General features: G+C 38.8%; 1 protein-coding gene across 1 annotated transcript in view; it reads right to left on the bottom strand.

Annotated features, from left to right (window-relative positions):
• The window catches only part of loxl2a (lysyl oxidase-like 2a), a 37,153-nt gene extending 27,864 nt beyond the window's left edge, over positions 1-9,289 (bottom strand). The window contains exons 1-3 of the mRNA XM_053475817.1: positions 9,167-9,289; positions 4,568-4,876; positions 3,230-3,405 (exon numbers count right to left, since the gene is read on the bottom strand). Coding sequence (XP_053331792.1) covers positions 3,230-3,405; positions 4,568-4,841 — 450 coding nt within the window. The 5' untranslated portion in view covers positions 4,842-4,876; positions 9,167-9,289. The remainder of the gene's footprint in view (positions 1-3,229; positions 3,406-4,567; positions 4,877-9,166) is intronic.
• Positions 9,290-12,319: the final 3,030 nt, after the last annotated feature.

Genomic DNA, 12,319 nt, shown 5'->3' with positions numbered 1-12,319 from the left:
TGACATAATATTTTATTATGTGCACCTTTTAATGCTGTATTAAATATTCTTTATGTGTACACAGGTTGTAATACTAGCTACTTTTGAAAAAGTGTAAAACCTTCATATATGTCGTTCCCATTTGGGTTGTTCCCATTCTGCCATGCTGACAGTCGAGTTATGTGAAGCTGCCAGGATTTGGTTTTAAAACTATCGCAGTATTAAAATTATGATCCTCAGACTTGTTGTAATTTCAATATTGATCAAAATAAATAAACAATGATTAAGGCTGGAGGATTAATTCTGTCTTCTAGACACTGGAGGAAAAGTGATCATTTCACATTCCCTTTGCCCATCAGAAGCACATGGCAGACAGAGTAATGTTAACCACCTGGAAATCTGCAGTCTGCAGAAATCGGCAGAGGTTCTGTACAATTTTTTTTTCTTTGTCTCTCTACTGGAAGCATTGGGACATGCAATAGATTTTCTAGGATTTATGGTTTTACAGACACCAAGCTAAAGATAAGATTTATTTTTAATGTTAGATTTTTCCTTCTTTTTTAAATTAAACTTTGTGCAGCTGTAACATTTTATTCTATACTATTTTCTCACTATGTGCATGGAAAACCATCTAACTAAACAGTCATCTATGTTAATGTTGATTCATTTTTTATAAAACCAGATATGATAGTAGTGGAAAACTGCAGGTATACACTAACACCACTGGAAGGCTAATTGTATATTGGATTCATTTTAGTGAATATTAAAAATAACATTGATTAAAGGGGTAAAAAGATCATGAGCACCCGAGGTTCATCTATGCATTTTGGGGATGGGGATCAAAGATCCATCCAGTCCAATTCCACAAAGAAGCCAATGTAGTAAAAATTGCTGAAAAAAGTTAATGCTTCCCATTATAGAAAAGTATCAGAACACTCAGTGCATCACAGCCTGCTGCGTGTGGGGCTTAGCAGGCAAAGAGTTCAAGGTTGTTAATCCGGCCTTCAAATCCCCCAAATCCCAACCGGAAAGAACATCCATGGAAAGCGCCGTACTGTACATCAGTGTTTAAATAGCACTAACTTATACATGGTGATGTTTTGATTCCACATAAACAGTGAAATCATGACTTATTTTCTGACATTGTGGATTTTTTTTTTTTTAAATCTCAGCATTTTGTACCAGATGTATACAGTAGCTGTAAGTTTAGGTTTAACGGCTTAGGGAAGTATTAAGTATCGAGTGTTTTGCGAGGATTATTTTAACACGCCTTGCAGTCTTGTTAACTTCAAAGGGACTGACTGTTAATAGCTGCTACAACGTAAGCAACTAAGCAGTGTGGATGTTCCATCATTATCATTCTTTAACTTTTTTAAGTAAGGTATTAAACTAGCATGATGGGTCCAGTTCCATCTATTAGAAAAAAACATATTATGGTAGAAATCAAAATTTTAAAAAAGCAGTTATGCTGTTTGATGTCTTATTAAGCGCTCTAATATTATCGAAATTTTGGAAGAAAACCAACAAGCTGGTTAGGCATACAGCAGCTGCTTCTTTCTCAGACTGATGGTATGTGCTGAGAGAAAACTCATCTACTACAGATGTCTAACGTCATGCAGACATACAGAAGGAGGGAAAGCCATTAGGAGGAGGCTACGTGTCAGTGTATGGAGGTTTTATGTTACTGGAAAGTGACCAGAGGACCTCCTCACCCATCCAGTGCCTCTCCTACACCAACTGCCTGTCACCGCGGGGTAATAAAACCCACACAGTCTTTCCGCTGTGTGTAAAAAGAGGGGATTCTCCTTCAGGGGCGAGACGGGGTTCCCTAACAATGTCGTCATCCGTTCCACGAATCAGCATTTCAGGGCTGATCAGACACAGAGCTGTGGGCAGTGTGTGTGTGTGTGTGTGTGTGTGTGTGTGCATGTGTGTGTCTGTCTGTCTGTGGTAAGCTCATTAGCCTCCAAGGTTGTGGAGGCTGGAAAAGAACATTACAGACAGCTCACCTCGGTTTCCATGAGCACAAACACTTCCACAGAGACGTGCCGGAGATCACGGAGGGAAAAAGTAAACAGCAAGTGTGCATTTTTTCAGTCTGTGCTGTAAGACGGGAAACTATGTGCGTATTCATTAGTGAGTGGACGAGTGTGTTTTTTGTGGTTCTTTCTCATGCTGTGAATATGCAAGGAGAAAAGGACACATGAAATTGATATGGGTTTTTCTAGAAACAACAATAAGCAGGGCTGGAAAGTTTAGAAATGAGGACATGCTGATAAGGATTACTGCCTGACCACTGGCTGTTAAACAGACAAGAGATCGAACAGGACTAGAACAGGTGGGCTGCTCAGTCTACACTTCCTGTTTAATGAAAGATTCTTCTATCTATCTTCTTTCTTTCTAAGAAACCTGACTTGTTACTTGGCGTTTGAATAATGCAGTTTACTGAAATATGATCTCGAATTGTAGGCGAAACTTTAAGTTGTGATTTCCTCCAAAACAAAGATTGGTGTCAGGCCATATTGTTATATTTCTATAGTAGGTTGTTCATATCAGAACATCTTCAGCTTTGTTCACCACGTTAGATAGGCTACTTTAAAAAACTCCAAATAACAAAGCCACGAAGAAACATTTATCCCCAATGGATTGGGTTTCCTTTCATACAGTAGTATCCATCCACCTACAGTATCTAGGAACCTCTGTAGTCCAACTAGGGGCAGTGGAAGCCATGGTGATTACATCTTATTTATTCCCATTTTACGACTATGGACCTCAACATTCACATGCACATTCACACACTGTAGGAAATTTGGGATTTTCCTGCAGTGATTTGTGCTGCATTGGTTTTTCTGTGCGATCGAACCAGACAGCTGGCCTTTGGTCCTGCAGGGACGGGTAAGCCCCGGGTGCCCACTGGTGTATAATAACATGAACTGAGGGTCAAACTCTGAACAATGGAGTTCAATGTTATAATAATATATTAAAGTCTAAGAATGTGCAGCAATCTTATTGTATTTGTCTCTTTTTGTCCAAAATGTCTGAGTCTGCTTTAAAGTATGCTTTAGAGTATGTTATCCAATATGGATACGTAACACATACACGTATAAACATATATATATATATGGTTTTTTTTTACATACACATATTAGATATACATTTTGATTTTCACCGTGGTCTCAAACATTTGGACCCCTTTTACATGAGTGGGCATGTGTGTGTTATGTTAAGTGTGTGTGACAGTATGTCTCACCTCCACATCGTTACTTTCAGTGATGATGTGTTTGAATCCTGGGATGCGTTTTTGTGTACAGACGACACCAACGTCCTCCGAGTGTTTACAGTCTGAAACACCAATCCCGTTCGACTGACAGTCAGCGATCGATGCCTCTCTCCCTGTACAGTGTACATTATCCAACCAGATAGTACCTACACACACACAAAACCAGGAAGAGATAAACAGTCAAAACAATTAAGACACAATTTTTCCTTATCCACACACTGTCTATCACGATTTCCTGTATTTCATGTGATTCATTGAATAATAAATGATTTCCCAGAAATGAGCTGAACAGAAAAAGAAATAAGGGATAGGGTTTCTCTATTCAGTGGAGTTCTAACTGAGGAAACATTTAGTCATGAGATCTGACTAAGAGGGGACATCTTTTATAGCCAAATTATTCCTGTTTTTGTGTCTTAAATATATAGACAGGATATTGGCATCGCTACAACAAATATTACACTGTTTATATATATATATATATATAACTTTATTAGACTGTCTGTTTGCACCTGCATGAAAATAGCATTAGTCACGCTAGACAACTATTTTCTCCGAAAAAAAGCCCACCAAAAACCTTAAGCGCACAAAGCTGCATTCAGGTCAAACCAGAAATTTCAGGTGAATGAAGACATAGAACATCCAGCAAGTGAAACGTCTGATTCTTGTGTAAAAGAGATGCATGTGTCTGTGGGATCTGTAAACAAAATCATTCACCAACACCACTTGCACATTACAGGGACTCGGCTATAAGTTCCTCCATACAGTCCTGGCATTTTCACATGTCCACAGCCATTAAAGGAGTTCCTGGGAGGCCAGTGTTTCAGATGTGGACAGGAACAGGAAGTCTGATTATGGCTCTGGTGTACTAAGAAAACTTTCTATCTTGATGGTATCCAAGTACTAGTGACTCTGGGATAAGTGCATTTGTGTAGCAGGAGATTATATAAAGAAATATAGGGGTAACTTATAACTGTTCTGTTATTCTGCACAAACGAAAGTCCTGGTTTGACTTCAACACAGCTCTTACTAATAAATCTCAGCAAATATGATGACAAATTGTTACTCTGATACTTTTATCCCACTTTTGCTGATTTATAAATACAAGTGAGTTTATTAACTAGATAGCTCTAAATAATGGCATGAAACTTACAACACTTAAAAAGTTTAACCAGTTTTTTTTTTTTTTTTTTTTTTTTTACAGATTACAGTTAATGGTTTAAAATGACATTATTAGGACCCCTTTAACAGGTAATGACTTTTTAATGGCAACATTGCAAACAGCACACACACACACACACACACACACACCTTCTCCTTTGCCGTATTTAGCAGATGGAACCCAAGAGACAGCACCGAGGTATCCAAGCTGTCTACACGCGACATGTGCTGCGTTCATGTCGAAGTCGTCGTCACACACCGTCCCCCACTCTCCACGATAATACACCTCCAGTCGGCCCTCGTAGTGCTTACGCCTGTCTCCAGAAAGACGCAAACTGATGGGCTCACACAAACCCATACCCACATACACAGCCAACACACACACCGCCACAGACACAAGCGACGACCGCATGGCCATCATCATACACACACACACATATAATGTAGAGCGTCTGGGATCTGAGGAAACAGAAAATACAACACACATGTAATACAAGTCTTAGGTATTAATAAGAATCATGGAACAATTGGAAATTTTACCTAGCGGTCAATACTACAGTATGTGTAAGTAATATGCAATATTAGCTGTAAGGAGCATTTTCTTAGGAGTTTCTCAACACTTTTGAGGAAAATGTTGATCTTCCAGACTGATTGGTCTCATTTTTTTTGTCGGTGCACATTTAAATTGAGTAACCAGTTAGCTGAGTATTAGCCTCAATATGAATGCTTGGCAAACTATACAGTATGTTTCCCATTTGCCTAGCAACACCGTTTTCATCATTTTTAACACAAGGTTTCTACGTTATTAAAACTGTTATTTGAACATGAAGACAGGCTCTCCAGTCTCACAAATGAAAAGCATTTGCTCTGTTGTCCGCATTAGGAGCATTGTTGTGTTGCTGAACTCAAGTCTCTTTTGAAGCACATGCTAGCTGCCAGGTCTGTGTTCAGCAGTTAACATAACACACCACAAACCCTTTTTATGACATCAAGTTTAACCAAAGAGGTTGTTCCAGAATGTTCATTACCCATGCAATGATGTTCTCTCATACCAACCCTGTGTTTACGCTTTATAGAGAACAAACATTAAATGCCCAATACAGGGAGGTGGTTTGGGTTGTAGGGTAAGGAGAGAAGATCTGAGTTGAATCACAAACACAAATGATTGAGTCCACCAAATTCTCTATTTTTAAAGAAATTGGTTCTTCCCTGTGGTTCAGAATTCATTTTTTTCTGGGTTTTAAACCTGGGTTTACTTAAGTTAATAGTACAAGTAATAATGCAATGTACATTCTACCAGAAGAAGATGCAGAAGAAGAAAATGGAAAGATTCTTCAAAGGTTTTTCTCAGATCATCTCTCATAAAACGGAAACATCTGTTGTACATAAAACCTCTAGCGGTTTCTTCAAAAGGAGATTTTTTCCCCCTTATAATGGAAAGCCACACCTCACAACAGATAAGCAGAACATGAGATATTTGACTTGCCAGTGTGAAAACAATGTACTGAATTATACAGCAAAAACAAATCCTTAATCAGAGCACGTAAGGCTCGCACTCACACATCGAGCATGCAGGAGACCCTTCCAGAAATCCACAAACATTTCGGACAGAAAAAGGTTTTGCTATATATACTTTTCGATGTATGTGATATATTAGACAATGATTAGTCATAACATTAAAATAACTTGCTTAATATTGAGTTGGTCTACCTAACAGGCCCACAGAGGCGTGGACTACACAAGACCCATGAAGGTGTGCTGTCTTTTCTGGCACCAAGACATTTGTAGAAGATGGGGCGTCCATGGATCAGATCATGCTTGATTGGGTTGAGATCTGGGGAATTTTTAGGCCAAGGCACATTATTCTGCCAAAAGGAGCCACTGGCATTAGGGAATACTGGTGTTACTTGCTGTGCAGCAGTGGTTATGAGGATGGTGAATGGCAGGACCAAAGGTTTCCAAGCAGAACATTGCCCAGAGCATCACAAGGTGTCTACCAGCTTGTCTTTTTTTCCCATGGTGCATCGTTTTACCATCTCTTTCCCATGTAAGCGATGCACATGCACCCGGCTGCCCACTGGGTGTAAAAGGTGCCACCTTCTATAGTACCATAGTCCAGTTCTGGTGCTCACACACCCATTGTTGGAGCTTTGCATGGCCAGTCTAACCGCCGGTCTCCAGTTGCACAGCCTCATATGTCCAGACACCTTTCTGTTAAAACCAGTATGAACTTTTTCAGGAATTTGAACTAGAGCAGCTCTTCTATGAGATCAGACCAGAGGGCTAGCCTTTGACTTCCCAACCACATCAATGTGTTTATCAGCCTGTGTTATCCATTAAGGCTCTGCCTTGCAACTTACAGCATTTAAGGGATTTGATGGGAATGTGTGAAAATAATCATTTAAAATTCATGTAAAAATAAAAATACGTGAAGATTTGTGAAACATGAAAAAACATTTTTACACTTTTATAAAGTTTGTGGCTTCTACTAGTGGAGTCACATGATCATCATGGTTACGCATGAAGGACATGACTAAAGAATTAATATATTGCTACATGAGCACTCTAGAAATTTCATTAAATCCTTACCAATTACAGTATGTTAATAACCTATCTCTTCATCTTTTTGCCTCAGAGGTCTAACATTTTTCAGCACTGTTTCCCCTTAAGCAGTTCTTTAAAGAGTTATTATAGAGGATCTACAGGGTCATCAGCTGCTTCAACTTTCTCTTAATGTCGACAGTAAGAGATAATAACCAGACACAGAAAGAATGCAGATATGTTCCAATGTCATTATTAAAGTCTTGAACTTGAACAAGCACAACCCTGGTATAAGTTACATTCAGTGTTATACATTTAGACCAGTTTTAAACCAGTGTATCTCATATGGACTAGGACAAGCTGTAGTAGAGTTTAAACTTTCCAAGATTAACTTCTTTCAATTCTACATATGGGGGAAATTCTGTGTTTTTTTCAGTGTTATAGTTAGAATGTTAAATTTCCCATAAACACTTCAACCAGTTTTAAACCAGCTTATAATGCATTACATTTATCAGAAGACGCCTTACATGTACAGTAGTAAAATTTAGACCAGTAAACCAGTTAACACTTGTTTTTAAATCCTACAATAAGTTACTTTTATCCATTTGTCCATTTGTCATACATGTAGACCAGTTTTAAATTAATATAAATAAAGGCATTGGGTTTAAATCACTACAAGTCTTTTAGAATTACAAGTCTTAGAGAGCTGCATTTCAAGTTTCGGGCATGAATGGGGAAATTATTCGGTCTTAAATAAAAGACGAGATGAATACTAATGAGCATACTGTAGGTCTTCTGCAATTTGGTTTGGCCTTAAATACATAGCAAATTTTGCATTACTTCATAATGTACTGTGTTCAAGGTGTTCAAGGCTAAAGTTATAACAGCACTGACAGATTAGCTTAAATTTGACATCTGGGAAACCTGGGATTCATTCTGACTGTCTACCATATGGCACTGTTCAGTCTAAACAAACTTTAAGTGTCTTAACACGATACTTTGCCATATTGCCCAGCGCTGGAAATCTTTCCTAACAAAAAAAGAAGACATTTCTAAATTCCAGAAATGAACTTACCTGCCCACGGACTGCGATGCGAATAACTCAGATAACATCAGACTGCTCTAATTAGGATGCATGCCTTTTCTCTGAGCTAACTCGGTCTTCCATCACTCCATTACATGCACATATTCATTTTTAAATTACAACTTTCTATGATAACACAATCCTGCCTTCTCTATACATTTAAATATAATGAATATTTTAAAGTCATACAGGACAGTTTTGACTTTAGGGGCAAAATCAGCATAAAACTTATTTTAGATAAAATTTAAACAGAATGGAACTAAATATAAATATAATTCTCTAAAACATTTTGGATAGACCAGACTTAAAACAATATAGTTTTCAGTATGTATGTTTAAACCAGGTTTAAATGGTTAAACATGTAAATTATGACCAAATGACCAAACTCTGTAAAAACTTAAAAGACTTTTTTTTTTTTTTAAATCTGAAACATTATTAAATGCTTACCTAATACTATTTGAATTATTTGCATATAGCCTCAATTAAAATCAGTACAACTAAGTATTTAAGCAGTATCCTCTTAGATTTAGACTAGTACAGACCTGAGAGAGCTGCAGTTTCAGGATTACACTTGTTAAACTTGTACATCTAGGTAAGTGTGTTAGTTTAAGGCTTATAGTTTAACTGTTACATTGCTTTTAAACACTTAAAAAGTTTTTAACCAACATTAATTATAACCGGTTTATACTAAGACTGTAAATGACTGTAAATGTAAATGTAAATGGCATTTTCCCCAGGATTACACAGTTAAAATAGTATACCAGGGCTTAGAGAGTTGCATTATTTTGCCCTGTAACATGACATAAGTATTAAAATGTATGTTAGTGTAGTTATTAAAGATGTATATTTAACATAGACATGAGTTTAACCTCTATCAAGGTTTACCAGGTTTCTGATAAAAGTCATTTCATCAGAATTACACTTAGACTAAGTGCCTATCCCAAACTGTTGCCTGACTGTCGAATTAAAACCAGTCTATTTCTGAGTACTTCTATTAAGATCCATCCAGACTTTCTTTCCTAAAAACCGAGCTGCATTATGTTATTAGTGTAAATAGTTAAAGACATGTTGCAGTACACACAAAGTAAACTATTAACAAGTCGTTGTGGTTCTTACACACTCACAGTGTAAAGTCACTCGAGTTGGATGAAGTTGTTCTGCTCCTCCAGTTCACCGTCCCTGGTCTTCACTATACTGCCTTTCCACTCTCCTAGGGCTTTTGACTGTTTCGCCTTGCTTCCCTCTCCTCCTCCTTTCCTGACTCCGGAATGTGTGTGTGTGTGTGGGGGGGGGGGGTTGAGAAAGTGAATGCCACAGGCAGACAGACCAAGAGAGAGAGAGAGAGAGAGAGAGAGGTGACTAATGAAATGGGTTAAAACTGATACTTTTGCACCAGCGGCTGTATAGACTATACACACATCATCTGTGAAACCATATTTCCTTACTTTCTAAAGCGATTAAAATGTTCCTGACATTCATTAATTTATTCACTTCACATCTTCAGCAAAGGCCTACCTAATAGGCAAGAGAACACTGGCTATGAATTCACCCCAGATGCAACTTCAGTCCATCACAGAGCATCATTTACACACTCATTCCCACCTAGGGGTAATTTCTTGTAAGCATACACTTACTAACATTTTTGGGAGATGGGAGGAAACCAAAGAACCCAAAGAAAACTAATGCAGCCTCTGGAAGAACATAAGAAAACTACACACAGACAGCAAACCTTTCATGATAGTGCTGAAGTAGCAACAGTCCATATAAACCATCAGCCCCAGCACATTACATGCATTCTTAATTACATCACCTGTGTTGCAGGTTGGGAGGCAACCTGGAGAGAATCATCTCCTACCCTTCCTGCTCCACTGTGGTCAGTGTAACCAGTAACCAGTATAAGGGTCTATCTTATGACAAAAACTTCAAAGCATTTTTGTAAGGTGCTCTAGAAGAGAGCATCTGCCAAATGTCTAAATGTAAAGTAATGTTTACCCCTGTGCCCTGCAGAAGATACCACAGCTTAGTGACCCTCCATGGGGTCAATCTGTTTCTCTATACAAGTTTGGATGTTGCTACACCAGCCAGCTGCACTTTGGTCTTTACACTGCCTCCTTGCTCTATTGAGATCATCGTTCCTCCTCTCCACCAAAACTATTGTATCGTCCAAATCGTCTGGGTTTGTGGAGGAGAACACTCATCACAGAGACTCTAGACTTTCTCCTTACTCATATATCATTGTGGATGTCACTTACCCTTTCTGGCTCTGCCTTGGACTTAACTCCCCTATTTGCACTGGCAGATGGGACACCTTAGCAATGCAGATGAGTTTATTCTGCCTCACCTGTTGTGTGGTAGTAGTCCAATCTCCCGCATATTGCATTGACGTTAAAGGTGGTTGCTTCCATGGGACCTTGCCAGGCCAAAGGCCCTTACACCCTCCTGATGCTGCTCTGGGAGCTATGCCTTTATGGGGGTTCTGTCATAGTAGCACTGAAAATGTCAAGAACTACTGTACCTATCATCCCCACCATGTCACATGTCCCTAATCACCCCCTACAGTATGTCTTGCTATGCATCGAGTGAGCAGTATCAATTTGTGTCAATTCTTGTTCAAACACCCACTTCAAAATTAGAGCAAACAGGGCCAACTCTATCTTGCTAGTTGGAAAATTTTATGTTCAATACAAAGAGTGTCAGTAACTTGTGATTGTCTTCAACAGATGCTCACAGAGCCAGAAACCAGAACCAGAAAAGATGTCACATTCACAATTCTTAAGTCTGTAGATCTCTGCATTCCAAGCAAAACAACCACCAAGGAGCCAGGGAAACCAGAAGGGAACATCAAATGTTTAATGGGATGAAGAAGGCTGGGACCACAGCCTTAAAGAAAAGTTTTACCAAACCAGTCATGACTACATCAGTGCTGAAAAGATTGCTAGAATCAATTACAACATAAGACTGATAGAACAACATATAAACAGCAACCTTACTAGAAAAAGGGGTTGCAGATTGTAAAACGCCTTAGGAAGATCCAGACAGAAGGAAATCCCTGTAATCAGGGAAAACAGTTGAATGTACATCACTGCCAGAAGAAGAAAGATGTCTTCTGCAAGTCTTATGTCTTCTATTTGCTGAAAAATGCAGACCTCTGCTGATCATTATGTCCTGATGCAAAAAAGAAAACTGAAGCCACCATGAATGCAATTAAGTTTTTGGCCAAAGCTGATCTCCAAACAGCTCAAGAGACTGAATCCAAATAAGGTTACTTTGCCCTGCAGAACTTGCATCACCTTCCTCTTTCATGTTTAACCTTTACCTCTGGTGTTCATTTTGAAAAACATTTTGAAAACAACCTGAGCTCATGCAGGCCATTTGGATTTAGACCAGCCGACAGTATGGCAAATAATCCTCTCGCAGCGGTGGAACAAACACTGTGCAAAACTCCTCAACTGGGTCAACAGCTACTTCTCCAGTAAATTAATTTGTGTAGTTCTTCCAGGGCAGAATTCTAACACTATATCAGTTTATACTTATATCCCCCAAGGCTCTATTCTAGGCCCTCTGCTATTCTCAGTTTTCACTGATGACTTGGTAAATGTGGCCTGTGATAAATTGGCACACCATCCAAGGTGGACCCTGCATAGTCTCCTAAGTCTCCTGGGATAGGCTCCAGGCCCCTGTGACCCTATATACAGGATAAAGCGGTACAGACAATGACAATGTTGATGACTTGGTAAATGATGATAATCCCTTTTTACACCAATCACTTGTACTAAAATGCTGACTTAGAAACATTGAAAAGCTAGGTTGTAAAGTGGAAGGCAATATTTGAACCAAACTTGTGCATGGCTATAGTAGCTCTAGAAAATGAACCTCTTCTCAAAACAATACTTACAGTATGGGGTAAGCACATTTTAAACATAACAAGGAAGACTAGGAAGAGGTATGATCCAGTTGATGATCAGTGTTAAACTACATAGTCTTTGGAGACCATTTGTGTAGTCACAGGTTTGGAGTATCATGAGATGTGCATTACATTCTTGGAAGACTTTAGCAGATGTTTTAAACCACTAAAGCGAGTGCCTCAACTTACTGGCACTTTTTCAAGTGCCAGGACCTATGCGCTTGTTTAATGCTTTCTCCGCACTGCCGTGACAAATTTGAATAGGCTGCTGGCTATGCTGTTGTATGCACTTTTTTTTTTTTTTTGCAATCCGCAGGCTCAAGCACATTTCTTGAGTCACATTTTGACTGAGCTGCTGTAAACCATTTGATTT

Source organism: Clarias gariepinus, chromosome 17 (genome assembly GCF_024256425.1).
Source record: "Clarias gariepinus isolate MV-2021 ecotype Netherlands chromosome 17, CGAR_prim_01v2, whole genome shotgun sequence".
Lineage (NCBI taxonomy): Eukaryota > Metazoa > Chordata > Actinopteri > Siluriformes > Clariidae > Clarias > Clarias gariepinus.
This window is presented reverse-complemented; position numbering and strand designations above follow the sequence as displayed.